The 18,413-nt window shown below is 48.3% G+C and overlaps 1 protein-coding gene across 1 annotated transcript in view; it reads left to right on the top strand.

The window, feature by feature from the left end:
• The first annotated feature begins 385 nt into the window (after window positions 1–385).
• Window positions 386–18,413, top strand: part of Vapb (VAMP associated protein B and C) — a 36,593-nt gene continuing 18,565 nt past the window's right edge. Inside the window, exon 1 of the mRNA XM_006976022.4 lies at window positions 386–553. Coding sequence (XP_006976084.1) covers window positions 496–553 — 58 coding nt within the window. The 5' untranslated portion in view covers window positions 386–495. The remainder of the gene's footprint in view (window positions 554–18,413) is intronic.

The raw sequence follows: 18,413 nt of genomic DNA on the forward strand, positions 1-18,413 counted from the left end.
AACATCGTGTTTGTAAGAATAATAAGAACTTTATTATATTCAGGCTCAGTAGAGCCTGGCACCACACGTGCGGGAAGAAAGTGGAAGTTTATTCTTGTTAATTATTATTATTAAGTAAAGCACTTGAAAACAGTTCTCCCTGCAGGCTCTAACTAAACAGTCTAGCTGGAGACTGCCCCTCCTCCCAAGCTGCGCGAGGCCCCGCCCCCTGGAGCCGAAGCTCCGCCCTCCACTGTCCGTGCTGTGCCTGCGCAGTGCCCCAGAAAACCATGCGCATGCGCAGAGCCTGCCTTTCGCCGCCGGATCCTCTGGCCGCTGCCGGAGCTGGGCCGCAGCGGCCTGCGTGCTTACGTGCGTGCGTGCGTCGGGGCGTGCGTGCGTACGTGCGTGCGTGCCGTGAGCTCGCCGGGCACCGCGGCCTCGCCCTCCGCCCCTGAGCCCCGCCGCCCAGGCCGCCGCCCCCCGCCCGCGCCGCCGCCCCCGACGGGGAGGACCATGGCGAAGGTGGAGCAGGTCCTGAGCCTCGAGCCACAGCACGAGCTCAAGTTCCGAGGTAAGCGGGCGGCCGGCCCGGGAGCTGTCACTCAGCGCCCGGCGCCGGAAGGGACGCGCCCTGAGGGCAGGACGCTGTCCGCCTGAGGCCCGCATGCACCAGGCGCATAATGTGTGCATGTGGAGTCAGTGCATGGCATCTGCCTGAGTCCCCTTCTCGTCAGCCCCTCCCCCCCCGGGGGGCCGCCACCTACAGCCCAGGAGTCCCGTGCACACTTTCTGTGTAGTACACACACTTTCTGTATACATTTGTGTGTAAAAAGTCCACTTTATACATGTAGGCATGCACATGTGAATAAAAAGGTGCACATTATACAAATATGTATGCACAGCATATGCATGTTAGTGTGTATACATAACATTTACGAGCATGTATATATACACAACACACACAAGTGTTTATGTATGTGTGTATATCCCAAATGTAAGGGTCACGAGGCAACAGGGACCATGTCCAGCCTGTTCCTTCCTTCGAGGCATGTTTTGAGCGGCCGCAGTGGTCACTGGAGGCCTCTAGAACTCATCAGACTAGTGAGCAAGATGGTGGCCGGCGGTGGTAAGCGCCGTGAAGGAAAGCCTGAAGCTAGACTTTGTGGAGGTGGACTTGAGGTTGGCCTGTGTGATGGCCCCAGTGTCACCTACATGCAGCCCACGGCAGGTGCTCACGCTTTGCAGTGTTGAGAGTCACCTGTTTTTCTGCCGTTGGGAAGTAATCTAGGATGACGGCTCTTACCCACTTGGCGCCTGCGGACACTTGAATTCTGATTTCAGAAGTTTCACAGGCTTAGCCATTGTACCCACACACTTGGGAAACGGTTCAGAGCTGCGGCTGTTTACCGTGCCTCCCTGGCTCAGAATGCACGAGGGTGACTCGGTGTACAAGGAAACAAAGGTTGTCCAGATAAGTCAAAAACAACTTCAGGAAGCCAACCCCGGGCTGCAGAGATGGCTCAGCAGGTAATGGTGTTTGCTACCAAGGCCGATGACTTGAGTTCGAACCCTGAGACCCACATTATCAAAGGAGAGAACCGACTTCTGCAAGTTGTCCACCCCTCCCCCCCCCCCCAGTGTACCTTGGCACACTTGTGTACAAACACACAGACAACATACACAAAAATAAAAATATCCACTTAACGTGGCTCCTGGTTGCCGGAAGCCCCCCACTTACCAGGATTCTACCTGATGGTGGTGAGAGGGTGGTGAAGTTTGTTTTGGTAGCCCCTATTTGGAATTTCGAATTCTGATCCTTTTCCAGGCGAATGGTGTCATGTGGTCTTCTCTGTGACTACACAGTAGTGAGCTGCAGCCCTCCAGTTAGGACCGCAACTCTGCAGCGTTCTGTGTATTTGCATCCTGTCATATCTACAAGACATCCATCTCTCTGTGGTCTATGTGCATGCGTGTAAGCCTTTCAACATGCGTTTTTATTTATTTTATTTTGCATTTATTTATTCTGCGTGGGGGGTTTGTGGGCTTTGAATGTGTCGCCGTCAGAAGACAACTTGCAGGAGTCATTTCTCTCCATTGTGTGAGCTCTGGTTGTACAGCCAGCGCTGTTACCCTGCTGTCCCATCTTGCTGGCCCTCTCTTTTTTTAGATGAGATCTCGTGTACTTCAGGCTGACCTCAGACTTGAGATGATCCTCCTGCCTTCCGAGTGCTGGGATTACTGACTCCACAAATATTTGGAGTCAGATTATGAGAAAGCAGTCTTTGTGCTAGATGGTTCCGTGCACCTCTGTGCCGATGTAAGTGTGTTGAGGTCAGCTGTGATGTTTAGAAAGGTGAAGTAGATTGAGTGCATTTTTTCCCTTAAATGTATTTTCAGCTTACGGGATGTCAGGATCTAACTTCACTGAGGGACATTTTTGTTTGACTTTCTGTGATGGTCTCTGGCTTCTTTGGACTGAAAGCCAAGTAGCCAAAGTGAATGTGGTAAGTCAGTGACTTCCCTGGGGTTGCCTCGAGTTCTTCATCAGTAGCCCAGCTCCGCCTCTCCTGTGACTTGGCACATTGGTCCATATCCATGTGTTGGAACCCAGGAAAATTCAAGTCCATTTGACTGCGCTTGCCTGCTCTTCCTGGACACTCAATGTTCCTTTACATTCAGGGAAAGGAGGGGCAGATGAGATGGTCCAGACTGGAGAGCGTGGTGTGACAAAGCAGCTCAGAGCGTGGGGACTGTCACTGAAGCTGGTTACAGAAGTCCAGTGATAGCAGGAGGGAAGTGGGTGGCAAGTGGGCTTCAGGCGTGGCAAATGGTGTGCATAGAGATCCAAAAGCCAGGGTGCTTGCTCCTTGGGGATGCCGTGGGTAGGAGGTGTGGCACAACCTGGAAGGCCAGACCGGCTAGTCCAGGAGAGTCCAGCCTGCACACCCACCAGGTTAAGGCTGTGTGATGATGACTTGTTGGTCCTCCCTTGGATTGAGCCCTGAAGCCCCGAGCGTCCCCACCACTGTCCCCTGGTTTGTGGACCAGGAAGGAGACACCGGTGCTCGCTTCTTTCAGCTGAGTGTGTGTGACCTTGGGTTTCTACCTCACTCTCGTAACCTTGAGTTGATGGCTGTGCTAAGAAGGTGACACCTCTTCAGCCAACATCACTGGTTGCCAGGGAGATGGTCCAGAAGCTTGGTGTCCAAATGTCCTCACTCTAGAAGAGGCACCCAGGGATGCGCGGGGCTCGGACAGGCCTTGTGAGTACTAGCCATGTGCATTACCACAGGCCTCATCTCTTGGAGATGAAGTCTTGCTTACACTGCCGTCCAGGCTGGTGTGGAGTGAGTGGATGTCCTGCCTTAGCTCCCGAGTATTGAGATTTTGGATGGTGCCACCAAGCCCAGCTGGGCTGTTTAGTTTCTTGGTTTGTTTATTTTAAGCTGTGTGCTGAGACAATAAAAGGAGAGACCCAGTAGTTGGCTCATTGTGTTAAGGGCGAGAACCTTCAGATTTAACCGGTTCCTCCATGTTGTTAAGAGCAAGAACTCGGGTCTCTAGGCTCCTCTTACTAAATTACACTGATTGTGAGCTATCAGAGTACTTGTCAGTTATTCAGGGATCATCAGACATTCACTACAGCTGAAGATGGGGGTGTGGGATTTAGTATTGGTCATAGTCTTGGGAGTTTTGTGTGATTTGTTAAATTTAAATACGGTTTAGGCTGGACATGGTGACACACACCTGTAATCCAAGTTCCCTGGAAACTAAGGCAGGGAGATTATGAGTTCAAGATCAAGTTGGACTACATCTCAAGAAAACATAAAAACAAAATAAAACCAAACTCAAAACCAAACCCAAAAAGGGCTGGAGTGTGATGTAGGTCAGTAGTACAGGGCCCTTGGTTTGATTCCCAGCACCACACACACACACACACACACACACACACACAGATTCCTGTGACTTGTTAGTTCTGTGGACCACACTGCACTGCCCTGCATTAAACACTCAGAGGAGACAGGGTGATGGGAAGGCACGAAGTGTGTGGGGTTTGTCTGTCTCCTGATCTTTATGAACTCTGTGGGGTCAGAGCAGAAGCCCCTTCAGGCCGGGGCCCTCCTGAGAGAGTCGAAGGCTTCAGAGGCCTGGGGAAGGAGTGTTCTCTTCATGGTCTCCCTTTCTCCGTTCCAGGCCTTCTAGGGCCTGACTGCTCCTTCCATCCTCTTGGGAGCTCTGACTTGGGTCTGCTTCCATCCTCTTAAGGCTCTGCCTGTCTTTTCTAGCCCATCAAATCTCCTCTGTGGTAAGTGGTATCTTGTATATTTGGGTCATTGTCCAGGAGTCAAGCCTCCCTGCCCTTTTGTATTGTAGTGGTAGCTGGGAGAGATTTCTAGTTATCTCACTGGGATGAGGCACCAGCTGGGTGTGGACTGGACACCTCCTCGCCTGGTTCTGGCACTGAGCCAGTGGCTTTGAGATGTCAGTAGCGACAGCATTAGTGACTTGGGTAGGGGTACTGGAGCCCTCCAAGCCTGTGGATAGACGCTGTCTTGTGTGTGGAGAGAACAGGTTCAGGTTGTCAAGTTGTGTGTGACAGAAGAGAGGTGGAATTGAAAACAGTCTCCCATCCAGTGTCTCCCTTTCCAGTGCTCGGTCAGTGGTGTCATCTCAGGATTGTGTCGGCAGACTGCTTTATAGTACAACAAAATGTCAGCAACGTACTTAAGGTATTTTTTATGGCCATGGTTTAAATCCATCCTGAATAGATCATCTTCATGTGTTTAATTATTAACCAGCTTGCTCATCAAAAAAGCAAGTGGCATTAAGTTTACTAGGCTCCAGTCAAACTTAAATCTTCATTGACAGTACTATTTACTTCTGAAACCTTATCCCTAGGAGAAAAATGTGAACTAGACAGTAACTTTCTCTTATCTTCTTTTTCTTAAAAACATTTGTGAAGTCCTTGGCCTTGCACTTGGAAGGCAGGGCGGGTTCTCCATGAGGGCTTGTGGCGGGCGGCCTAGTAATTCCCTAATAACTTTTCATCCCCATGTTGATTTATCGAAGTAATTAGTCTGAACTGATGCTTATTAAGAGACCGACTGCTAAGCGGCGTTAACACCATCTTTTATTTATTACACTTAGACGGCATCTTTCTTCCAGAAAGATGTATTTTGTGCCTGCAGTCTTAGGCGAAGTAGTTGAAAATTAGGGGCGGAGCAAGGGAGTAAGTTCCTTAGCAGGCACCCGTGTACCACAGAGGGTGTTAGAACCAGAGACTGGAATTTTAAGGGGAAGAATTGCCTTTCCAACTACTTCATCTGTCCCTTCATTTGGTAAAAATTTTGCCATCTGAAGGATGACCCTGTCCGGAAGGAGCAGTGCCGTCGGCAAGATGATAGAAGATGAACACAGAGTGCGGGCAGCTTCCATTAGTCAGGACGAGCTTGCGAGGAGTCTTTCATAAAATAACAAAGTTGCATTATGGTTTTCAGCCGCCACCTCGTTTTCTGTCATTTCAGGTCCTTTCAGACCATTGTCAGCACATCACACCCAGATAGCTTTGGCCCTTGTCCACTGGTCCTTTGAAGCCTTTACCTGGGGACCTGTACAGCTGCCTCAGAGACAGGAGAGGCTCCCAAAGCCTTGCTCTGGAAACAGTTACTGAACTTAAAAAGCAATGGTGTGGTAATAAAATACTTCCTAAATTTCCATTTTTCAAAATGTTAAGCGTACCTTTTAAGCAGAAGCTGCTTTTGACTGAAAACGCCCTCATGGGTTCTGGCCTCCCCCACTCCCCTTGCATGGGGTGTCTGGAGTCAGTGCTGTTGGTAAAATACATAATCTCATAAGAAAATGTTTATTTTATATATATATATATATATATATATAATATTAAAAGTAAATATTCACTATTTAAAATTGATTGTCTAATTTGATATTTAAAAATATATATGTAATATATAAAATATATCTCTCCGCTAGTTCCTGCAGGCTTTGTTCCATGCAGAGAGTCAGTGAGTTTATAACTGTGATGGAAGTCCAAATGACCGTCAGGGTGTTTTCTTTCTTTCATTTTGAAGGTCTTAGTATTATTTTTTAGTTTTTATGTACAAAGACTAGCATGCTCTCCTTCACTGGGTAATAGTCTTGAATAATCTGTTCAAGAAAGGTTGTAGTTCACCTTAATGAAGCCTGTGTCCTTTGAGTACCGATAGGGGCATTGTGGGTACAAGTTCACCCTGCCTGAATTTTTAGTAAGAGCAAGGACTCCATTCAGATTTTCAAGGTGACTCCAGGAGGGGCTGGTAACCTGTCATGCTTTCAGATGTCCAACGAGAGAAGAGACCAGGGTAATCTCCTAATGTTATTGCATCTTTTGACCCTTTAGACTTTCAAGTTTGGAGGCTGGTAACTTTAGAGTGGACCCTGATTACAGATCACCCTGTCAGGTTCTGTGCATTTATACCTCTGCCTCCCCGGAAACCGTGGACTCGGAGCAAGCTGTGCTTCCACCCACTTCTTGGGTGGCTCAGCAGAGCGCATGCATGATAGTTTCCTCCACTTGCCGAGACTGGCCACGTGGGAATCAGCAGAGGAAAGTGTGTACCCAGAGAGCACTGTGTAGAGTAAGTGGTCCTTCCAGGTACCACACAGCCTTTCCCGGCTGCGACTGGAGTCTTCTGTCCTGTGTGCTAGCCTTGGGCAGAGAAGCTGGGTAGGGTGAGTTACCTTATAACTAGTGACATCCTTCCTATGGGTAGAGGACAGTTCAAGGTTCTATATGAGGTGTGCCCTGGGTTGAGGAAAGCATGTGACAAGTTGAGGTGCTCCTTGCCATGTCACGTGTATAATGGGGGTTTATCCACACTCGTGGCACTTGCAAATTCTTTCTTTTGTACCATTCATGCCCTTGGTTGATTCTCCTTGTCCTCATCTCTTCCTGCTAGTTCATTGAGTGGCAGTCACATTTACACGGTTGAGCATTCCGGAGAGGCTGTTACTGCCATGGGCCCCCTCCATCCTGTTCCCTTGGTGGTGGGCTTGTTTTCCTCTGGCAGACTAATAGCCTCCTAACAGATCTTCCAGGCTGAGGCCCATCTTTTTCTCCACACTGGTACAGCTTCCAGAAATGCAAATCTGATCATATTTTGTGTAAGTGTGTTAATGTCGCCCATGGCCAGGAGGGAGGAGATTAGATCCTTCAGCAGAGAGATGTCCAGCTGTCACTTCGCTCTGACCATTGTCCTCTCCCTCTCCAGCCTTTGTTTTCCTTGGCCACAGGACTTTTGTGCACACCACTTTACGTCCCTTATCTCCTCCTTCCTGCTTAGTCCTTGGCTCTGTAAATGCTTCCTTGCTCCCGAGTCCCTTTGCAGACTCTTGAGCATGAGGCTTCACACTTGCCACAATGTTTCCCTCGGTGTGCTGTGTCAGTTGGGGGCCTGCCTCTCTCCTCCCCAAGCCTCCTGCTTGTACAGTGCTGACCAGGGCCTGCTCTGTGCAGCCCACTGACTGGGCCCAGTGTTTTCAGGAAGGCGCAGGACTTCTCCCTCCTTCAAGGGCACACGACGGCCCCCTTCACCAACGTGTATGCTTCATGCTCATTAGTTAGCTCCTAAATTCTTCCCCAGGCCTCTCTGTCCTCTCTCCTGTCTCCTCCATCCATGTCCCAGATGCACCTGAGGTGCCTGCCCTTCCTGAAGAGAGCTCCCTCCCTCTCTCTTACTTGGCTAATCTTCCTTCACACCAGCTGAGGATACAGTGAGCCTGACATGCAGCTTCATGTCTTCTCTTTGCCTCTGCATTCCTCTCTTTACTCCTCTGAGGACCTTCTCCGTCACTAGGTCTCTCGGTGACACCTGACCTGGCCTTGGCTTTCCTGGAGCTTGCTGGCCTCTTCCTAGTCTTTTACTGGATGGCTCTGTTTCCGTTGATCAGGATTCTGGCTAAGCTTCCTTTGCCCTACCTTTCCTGTGTTCCCCATTAATAATACCTTCAGCTCTTTCCACACAATACCCTGCCTGCTCTGCATCTCCAGAAGGCTCTTTGGCTCTTTTGGCTGGCTAGACCTCTTGCCCACCTGGTTGTCATGGAAACCTTAGACTCAGCATGTTCCACCCTTCCTCAGTGATTTACCCTCTCACTCTTGAACGTGTTCTTGTGTCTTGGGAATGTCTTTGTGTCCAGTTAGGCAAGTGTCCTCACACTTGTGTAGCCCTTTAAATGGTTAACTCTCTGGCCTGCTAATGGCACACACCCTCCAGGATTGGTGTGGTAGTGTACCCCTGCTCTACCCGCTTCTCCACACTTTGAACTGTTGGGTGCACAGTTAGCAGAGTTTCATTTTCCTAATGACCGAGTACTCGAGCGTGCTAGGCAGGTGCTCTACCATTGAGCTGCGTCCCCAGCCCTTTTTTGTGGAGAAAGGATAATTTTATTTTGAGACAGGGTGTCACTAAGCTGCCCAGGCAGGTCTTGAACTTTCTACCCTCCTAGATTGCCTCGTATTACAGGCCTGTGCCACCAGGCCTGGCTCAGAAAATTCTTGTTAATTGAAATGTGACCTTGAGACTTCTCTTTTTTAAAAACATTCATTGGCCCCCTCAAGCTTGCATCAACCACCAGCTGTGTCAGGAGAACAATGTAAGTTAGTTTAGAGAGCTCACAGTAGACTTCAAGGCTGTGGTAATAGACTCAGGGTAATACTACCATTGAGCTTCAGAGATACAACATGTTGGTCTCAGTTGCAGACATTGCTCTTTGTTCCTAGTAGGCCCTGCAATGGTCCTCCAGTGTGCTTACTGTCTCAGTCTTCTGGTGGGAGGCAGTAGTGCCCATCTCCCCAGCCTGAGAGTCCAGCCCAGAGCCTGGACCATCGCTGTTCACTTTCTGCTGCCTGTAGTGTGCCGCTGCTGTTAGGGAGGAAAAACCAGGATTTCTTAGAGCTCATCTTCCAATGAGGTGGAGTGGAGGTTAATGCTGAGTGAAGACAAATTTGAGTTAAAAGGTTTGAGAACAGCTCTTTTTATTTATATATTTTACTTATTTTTGTTCATGTGTTTTATTTTAAAAATTTAAAAGTTTTTTTGTGTTTTGTTTTTACATTTTAAAGTATTTAAAAGATTTTGCGGTTCTGGGGATGGAATTTGGGGCTGTGGCCATGCTCGGCATTTGCCCTTTCATTGAGCTGCATCCTGAGGTTGGTGAGGGGTTGGGGAAGCTGCTTCACTCAGGTTGGTGACACTTGAGCTGAGAGGTTAATTGTGTACAGCTGATGTGTAAATGTGAGCTGTTTGGGGGAAGAACATTCTAGACCTTGGGAATGACAAGTGCAAGGCAGGTGGCAATGAGCCCCTGAGGTTGAGGACAGAGCAGTCTTGTTCCTTGAGTGATAAGAGAGGCAAGATGAGCTCTTAAGGGCACAGACAGGGAGGCTCCCTGAGAGATGGGATTGTGCTGTGGTGGGGACGAGGAGGGCTTGGAGGGTTTGTTTTTAAAATGGCCTGGCTGATGTGTCTGGTGACTTGGACTCCATGTGGGAGCCCTGTAGCTTCTGTGGTGATCCAGGCTTCAGGACAGGAGAGACAGGTGTGGTGGACCAGAGTGGCAGCAATGAGGGAAAGGTGAGAGGTGCTCGGATTCAGACTGACTTAAGGGTGGAGCCCCAGAATCTGCTGAGGACTAAGTGATGGAAGCTAAGACCTGACTTGGAGAGGGGCAGCGTGGGGAGAGTAGTTCTCGGACAGATTGGGTAGGTGTGGCCAGTGCCAGTGTGAGGAACTAGACCAGGGGAGATGGGGAATGGATAGTGGGCCTGGAAACCTGGAAGGCAGGGCCAGGCAGCAGACACACATGTGGAAGTTGTAGCTCACTGTTATGATGCAATAGAAAGAAGTAACCTCCCCTGGCTGGAGGGGTTCCCTAACCCCTCCTGAAACAGAAGGTATTTGAGCGGAGCTTCCCAAAGCAGAGAAGGTATTTCCATCTAGATCTCTTCTTACTGGAATGGCTACGTAGGGTCTTCAGTGACTGGGAAACCAGATCAGAATCTACCCTAACTGACCAGCTGAGCACTGCCCTTTCTCACAGTGGTGAAGTGAGCAGAGACAGAGGGCCAGCCATGTCTTCTCAGGGCTGTGTCGTCTGTACTGAAGAAGGGCAACTTGGAGGAGTTCTATAGCCTGTGAGATTGAAACTTAGTAATTGTTTGCACTGCAGTAGCTGCCCCTGGGCTGGGTGCCCCTCCGCCATCCCCTCTGTGTATGCAGACTGTCTTTCTGGGAAGTGGCTGGCTCTCTGTGGTTACGATGAACATGGCTTTTGGTCTTTTAGAGAAAACTTACTAGATGTTTGTTAGTTGATGTGGTAAAGATTGTGGACAGGAACATAGGGTTTTTGAAGTTATCTTTTGGGATGGATATATAAAATTCTGCTTGCATTGGATCTGCCCTGCTGGATATCATAAAGAAGTTTAAAGGGCTGTGCTGTGTTTTAAAAAAACCTCAGAATATCACAGAAAGGTTCTGTGTGTGTATGTGTGTGTGTGTGTGTGTGTGTGTGTGTGTGTGCGCGCGCGCAAAAGAGAGAGAGAGAGAGAGAGAGAGAGAGAGAGAGAGAGAGAGAGAGAGAGAGAGATTTGTAGCCAAGGCTGGCTTGGAACTCATAGCAATTCTCCTGCCTCAGCCTCCCAAGTTCTGTGATTACTGGAGTGACCCACCACACCATCTGAGCAGTGTCTCCCATTAGAGCAGTGAAGGGGTTTCCTAATCTGATAATGCCTGTCAAGGTTGAAAGTGAGCTCCTCCTGGAGTCTCTGAGACCAGTGCTGTGCTGAACCTGTTCTAAGCCGTAACTCTGATTTTTATAAATTATATAACAGTGACAGCCCATGGGTTAGGATAATATTTTTCTGCCCACAGGGTGTTCTGGGCAAGAGGCTGCTTGCAGAAGTGGTCATAGTCTTTTCTTTGAGACTTTGTTTACTGAGTATCCCAGGCTGGCCTCAGACTTGCAGAGATTCACCTGCTCTGTCTCCCAAGTTTTGGGATTAAAGGTGCGTGCCATCATGTCTGGCTGCAGGAGCTTTCTGTATGTAGAAACAGGACAGCCAGGTAATTGAATAAGCACCATACACAGCATAGCTAGACATCAGTGGGTACTACCTTCACTTAGCCCTTTCTTTAGTGAGACCGGCGAAACTAACAAGTAGTCCAGGTGTGTCTTCCCTCCCTGTCTACCGTCCTCACTTCCTACTTTCCCTCACTCATCTGGCTTTAGTGTGGCCTCTTCCCATGTTTCCTATGTCAGCCAGCTGTGGTCCATGTGTCCTTCAACTTGCTTTTCAGATAACTCAGTTGAAATGCAGATTCAGTTCATTCTTTCACATTGCTGTGTCGTGTTCCTTCAGAGAAATTTAGTACATGTGTTACATACGAGAATTCTCCTCGAGTCTAAAGCCTTGGCTGCATTGTTTCCTGGGCTGCCCCTTCTGCATGACATTCCATGTTTTCTAGGTGACTGTCTGAGCCTGATCTCGCCTTTCCTAGCAGCTTCAGTCATTGGTTCTTAAGCTAGAACAGTGCTGGTGTGTTCCAGTTTCCACCTGTGGAGGACTGCGTGACAGGCAGTTTAAGGGGCTCAGAAGCTAGGAGTGAGGGGGCCTCCAGTAGGGGTTGTCATCGACTTCTGCCAAGCTGGCCCCAGGTCTCCTTGATGTCGCTGTCAGTGACAGCGCTGGGTGTTGATCCTCGGCTGCAGTAATGGGTGTGACGTTTCTCTGCAGCCGCCTGTCTCATGAGGGTGTTGGGGAGGATGCTTTATTAGTTTACAATACTTTGGGTCTAAAATTTCTTTGGAACATTTTTGTCTATATGTAGGGTTCTTTATGTGATTATTTCAAAGTACAAGCCATTAGATTGGGCTTCAGCCTTTGCTGTTAAAAACATACTGGTTACAATGCTTTGGTTTTGTTTCTAAAGCATTGAGTTAATGTGAGCTAATATCCGATCAGGAGGATAGATTTAGGAAAGACAATGACTTCCTGTGTCCCAACTGGAGGTTTCGTGGTTGCTGAAGAGCCGGTCCTCTCCGAACGTGTTCTGTGACCTCTTGATCTTCCTCCCTGTGCTCTGACTCTGAACAGGCTCTCACTGTGTAGCCCAGGCTGACCTTAAGCTCTTGATCCTCTGCCTCAGCCTCCCTTGAGCTATGATTAGAGGCTTGTGCCGCTGAGTCTGCTTGCTCTTTGTTTTTTTAAAAGGAAGGAAAGTTTAAAAAACTGAACAACTCTCACCAGAGCATTATTGACACAAACTGTTGGTGAGAACAGCACACACTTAGACGGACTTGAGATTTGGTCCTTCTGGAAGCACACTGACCAGTATGGCAGAGCTCACCCTGGCCTGGCCTGCATTCCTCTAGCCCTTTTGCAATTGGTGGTGCCTTATTCTAGGCCTGGAAGTGACAGTGGATGTAGTCACTTTGTGGAAATGGAATCAAACATGCACAGTGGGTCCTGTGGAGAAGGTGATGAGGTTGAAGAGGGAGCCACACTCCAGGGGACACCTGGAAAAGAATCCAGCTTTCTGGCCTCTGCTTGGCCCTCCTCTTCAAGCCTTGCTGAGTGACTACCCTGCTCCTGGAACTATTCTAGGTGCTGACCACCAGCTGTGATTAGGGGACAAAATCATGTGATTTGTGGTTTCCATTCTAGGAACAAGTAGACCATTGCAGTCAGGAAGGGAAGGCAGGCGTCAGGGCCTTGGTACTTAGTAAAAACAGACTGTGGCAGAATAAGTAGAAGCAGCAAATTTGACTTCAGAAGGTCTGTGTCTCCCGATTTTAATATATTTCCCATGTACAGACTCTGTTGTATCGAGACCTCAAGGACTGTTTTATTGTCCCAGCAACATCCATCAGAAGTCTTCACTATGCCTGAAGGCTCCCTGTAGGGTTGAAGTGAATGTGGCCGCTTATTGTTTGAGGGTCACGGAATGGGGGTCACAGTGTTTGCAAAAGAGTAAACTGATGCAGCCTCTTCCTGCAGACTCGAGCTGCAGCCAAGCCAATAACGTGAGCTTCGGTCTGGAAGGCTGAGGCCTGGTAGACTGCTGCATGTCAGCTGGGTGTGTGACTTGTGCGGCAGCACATGCAGTGTGAATCCCAAAGGTGTGTAGTCACACCAGGAGATACATCACACAGGAAGGAATGCAGTGTGAATCCCAAAGGTGTGTAGCCACACCAGGAGATACATCACACAGGAAGGATGTGAGCTCATGAACTAGGATTTCATGAGCTCTAGAAGAGGAAGAGAGTGACTTCTGTGCAGGACAGGGTGTCAGTGACCCCGCCCTGTCCATCTGTACCTGTGCACACTGGCTTCAGAAACGCAGTACTGGTTGGAACGAGACACAGGGGTGTAACATGCCAGGCTCTTCGCCTTTATAAAATAAAACTCTTGTACGAACAGTTGTGGTTCATGAAAGATCATGCAGATGTGGTTCATGGAAGATGATACAGAAAGGGGAGACCCCGACAGAACAGCTCCCCACTGCTGAGTTCCCATTCCAGCAGTAGTGCTGGCTGCACTGCTCACAGCCTGGGAGTCCACACGCACTGAAGCCCATTGTCTGCCCTGGGCTCTCCTGGCAGCTGACAGGGTTCCCACTGCTCTTCACTCCATTACTGTCAGCCCAGGACCCATTTACCATCTCTATAGTTCTGCCCTTCCCAGAAGGCCATGTGGTGACTATCACTTAGAATATGAATTTAGGGTCCTGCCATGCCTTGTCATGGCTTAATTACTTACTTTTTAGTGAATATTATCCCTCTGTCTGGATGTACAACAGTTTACTGTTTCTACCTTCTGATGGACTTGGTTTTACCTCTGGTAAGGCTGTGGAGTCTTCACTTCAGATAGAGGAGTACCAGGGAGAGTGATGCCTGGCTCGGATGAGGAGACTGTGCCTGGTTTTATAAGGAGCACCTTCTGGACCGGGAGTACCTCCATGCTAGGGCCCTTGCCTCGCCTGCGTGGTGAATGGCACCACACAGGAAAAGAAATACCTGGCGGCCTCTCAGAGTGGCTGCACCGACTGCAGCTGTGCTGGGTGCAAGTAGTGACGCCTCCTCGTGTTCCCCTGCATTTTTCTAAGAGTGAGCGCTGATCATCGTCCCATGTGCCCTTTGCCCTCTGCCGGTCTTTGGTGAGACATCTACATCTCTTTTGTCCATTTTTAAACCAGGTGGTGCCATGTCTTCCTGTTAAAATAAATGTCTGTCAGATGACCCTTTATCAGGCACATCTTCTACAGGTAGCCCTCCTGCTCTGTAGCTGGCTTGTCCAGCCTGTTGGAATATCTTTTGCAGAGCAGATGTTTTTATTTTGCTCTATTTGATTTTTCAGTGCTGGGGATGGGACTCAGGGCTTCTCAAGTGTTAGGTAGTAGTGCTTTACAGAAGAGCTCCAGCCCAGCCCACAGGTTTGGAATTTTAATGAAGTCCAGCTCATCACATCTTTCTTCCATGGATTCCACCATGCTTGTTTTTCCTAAAAAGTCACCCAGGTCCCAAGTTATTTAGATTTTCTTCCATGTTACCTTCCAAGGGTCTTATTCAGGATCTATTTATTTATTCATTGTGAGACAGGGTCTCATCATGTAGCCTTGGCTGGCCTGGAACTTACTGTTGTGACCAGGCTGGCCTTGAACTCACTCAAAGAGATTCTCCTGCCTCTGCCTCCTGAAAGATGTGTGCCATCATGCCCAGCTATACTAGGCATTGCTAATCTTTATTTTCTAGTAGAATTGAATTGTGGGCTAAAAATAAAATGGTCATCTTTACCTCTTCAACACATAGTCTTGCCACTTACCAGGCAGAATCCTAAGACACGCTTAAGTCTGCAGTTGAGAAAGGCCCAGGCTGAGCCCTAAGTTCTAGAATTTTTCATTACGGCCTTTACAGTTGCCAGAGGTGAACTCTTCAGCTGCTGTCTACATTGTAAAGCTAGAGTTTGAGTTTTCTGACAGGAGGAGTTCTATGTTAATGAGGCTTTCTGGGCAGGGGTCACCACAAAGTGCTCAGACCTTGCAAAGGTTAAGGGAGTGCTTAGATATTACCTGGGTGTTTCCTGGTTGGTAAACTTATCCAGCTTTCTTGTCTTGTTTTGTTGGAGACAGGATCTCACTCTGTAGCCTGGAATTTCTTGTTGTCTCTTGTGTAGCTCAGGCTGACCTTGAACTTACAATCCTCCTGCCTTAGCCTCTGGGATTGCTTGCACATGTGGGCCACCAGTACCTGGCTTGAATCGGATCTTCAGAACCTGGAACTGTGACCTTCTCCCTTGAACTTCAAGATAGAACTTTAAGTTTGAGCTTGTGTCCTGTGACCTGCAACAGAAGAATTGTCCTCCCATTCTACTTTTATGAACACACATATTTCTTCTGGGTCTGTGTTCTTTGCTGTCTCAAACAAGTAGAATCCAGATCTTACTTTCTTAAATAATTTTAAAAAGACAGAGAGGCAAGCCACTGGGCCTGGGGAGGGTGTGGGGTAGTTTATGCCATGCTTTGCTGGGTCTAATCCCTCTGAGAACAAGTGGAGGAGTTCATATTCTGTTAGTTAATGCTGTTTCATGAGCATCTTTATCAGCCTTAATAAATGCTCACAGGTGCACACAGCTGTAACAAGGGGAGGGAAGAACCCATTCAGCCTGTTACATAGAAGAAAAAAATGTCAAGGCACTTTGGGAATTTGCTTCAGGTTGGGGTTGTTCTCTGTGCTCACTCACGCTGGAGATGTGTAGTTTCTAATTTCACACAGACATCTGGACCAGGGATAGATGACATGGGAGAAGTAATTAGAGGAGGCGAAGTGTTCCAGCTCGAGAGACACAAATCATATTTTTTCTCTCTTAAAAGAAAAAACTTAACTTTTGAAGATTTCATTTGTAAAATTGACTTTGTATTTTATAAGCAATGTTTAAATTCATTGGTAATAAATATGCATGTTTGCGGAGTAAAATCCCATTTTTTACATAATGCTTTAATGGAAATGGCAGTTTTATGAAATGAAAGTGACTAGGAAAAATCTGAATGATGCTCATAAGCCTTCACATCATTTTTATTGAGGTTTTTGTGTGTTCTAATTCATTAGTACAGGGGAAAGGAGAACACTAACATGGTTTATCTCCTGTAATTACTCAAATCGAATTTATTTTCAATAAAATTCTTGGAGTAAATTGCCCAGAGTGGGGTGAGAAGGATTGGCCTGTTTCTACAAAATGCCTTGATTTTTACCCATGAGACTTTGCTGCTCTGCCAGTGATGTCTGTGCTGCATATATTTCCAGCATGGCTCCCTCTAGAGTTTTACAAATTAGTGCCTAGACCCAAGGCGGGGCGCTAAGGGAGAAATACCGCTTATTTTATCCCACTCACTGTTCTAATATTGCTTGTCTTTTAATAATTTAGATCATCTTTTATGTGATTCATGTAAATTGAAACACCATTTAGAGTGCCACATAATGGGCGGACCTGGAGAACTTCCCACCATGTGCACAGTGGGATGTGGCTTGTGTGTATAGTCCTGGAAGAGGCTGGTGAAGTCTGTACCTGGGTGCCCCGGCCAGCCCAGCTTTATGGCAGCTGGTGTAGGCATCTTAAGTGTTCTGCTTTCCCGTGAGGTATCTGTGTGTGGTAGGGTCTGTTGTGTATCTGATCTGCCGGTGTTCTGATGCTCCTGAGGCAAATGTCTTCAGAAGGCTTTGCAGCCCACTTCTTAGTAAGTACTGGGTTATGCTCAAATAATCATTCTGTGTGTTTTTCTTTTTCTTTTTCTTTTTCTTTTTCTTTCTTTCTTTCTTTTTTTTTTTTTTTTTTTTTTGAGACAGGGCCCATCTTCATCTTTGTATCCCAGATCGGCTTAGAACCTGCCAAGTAACAAAAGATGACCTTCAATTTCTGAACCTCCTGCCTCCACCCTCCCAAATGCTGGGATGACACTCATGGTCTCCTATGCCTGGCCCTGTCCCGTAGGCCTATCGTGTTGGAAAGGGCCCTTTCCGTGGTGACTTTGTCCCCAGTACCCGAGCTGCCTGAACACCTGCACTTGCAGAGCAGCGCTGTGTTTGTTTTATGAAGTACATGCCTGGCGAGTTGTGCCCATGCAGGCTTGTCAGGCTTACCACTTTCTTTGGCCCTAGGAAATCAAAGCTGTTTTTAGCTCTCCTTTTTATAGACTGTGCTTACTTGCAGTGATCCCTACCTTAAGTAGAGGGGGATCAACCTTCCCATGAGTCAGCCATCGTGCAGTGGAGGTGGGCTAGGGTAGAATTCCCATAAGCCCCTGGATGTTCTCAACACTGAGTGTCTCATTTCCCCCTGGAGGCCAAGAACTTGTTGCAAGGGTGGAGCCTTGTCAGCAACCAGCTCTCCCTCAGCCCTGTGGGCACAGGTGAACTCCCTCTCATGCTTTCCCAGCTGGGGCGTGGGGTGGTTTGCAGTGGAGTCACTGCAAGTCTTTCAGGAAGTCCTCCTCCTGGCTTTCAGCTTGGTTCCTAGAGCCAGAGCAGGCCTTCCTGAAAGGTAGACAGATGGAGAAGTTCTCTTCAGGTCTTTCAGTCTCAAAGGTGCTGCCCGTGAAGTGAGAGGAGCTTGTAGGATAAGCGGTCCTCAGTAGGTGATGCAGTCATCCTGTCACCTGTGCTGCAGTGCACACATGCATTCCTGCAGTCCTCCACACTGCAGAGCAGGGGGGTGGAGCCTCAGGGCCAGGGGAGGAGGGGCTAATGGAACCACAGGTGTTAGAGCTGAGCGCACCCACCCCGGGTCCCTGTATGGAGGTGGTGCTAGGCTTCCAGCCTGCAGTTAGTCTGTGGGTGAGGGGGGCTGAAGTTGGATGAATGTGGCTGGTGACCATGTGTGAAGGGAGCTGAGCTGAGTAGCCATGTCAGGAGGCTGTCAGGGAGGGTGTATCTTACACAGTGAGGTTCAGCGGGTACTGACTGTCTAGGGCTTCTTACAGACAAGATTGTGCATTAGCAAATGTGAAAATTGTCTTACGCTCAGATGTCCCTTAATGTGCACATCTACCCCATTTGGACAGATTAGTGCTCTCTTGTAGCCGCACTGGCTGCGGTGTGCCTGATGTGGGACTCAAGCCTCTCCCCTCAGCCCACCATTTCTGTTTAAGCTAGTCTTGGATTCAGTTGATCCTTCATATTTGAGTACCTCAGAGGAAGCCAGCCTAAGGCACTCATTTTTCTGAAAATAATCTGTGAGTATTTTTCTTCATGGTGTGTGTGTCCTGAGGTCTTTGCTGTGTCCAGACACAGTGCTGGGAACAGAGATGGACAAAGAATAATCCTGCCCTCGGCAGCTGAGGAAGCATTTCAGAGCACACCTTTGTCTGTTGGGTCTTCTGACATGT

This window comes from Peromyscus maniculatus, chromosome 4 (genome assembly GCF_049852395.1).
Source record: "Peromyscus maniculatus bairdii isolate BWxNUB_F1_BW_parent chromosome 4, HU_Pman_BW_mat_3.1, whole genome shotgun sequence".
In the NCBI taxonomy this organism is placed as follows: Eukaryota; Metazoa; Chordata; class Mammalia; order Rodentia; family Cricetidae; genus Peromyscus; species Peromyscus maniculatus.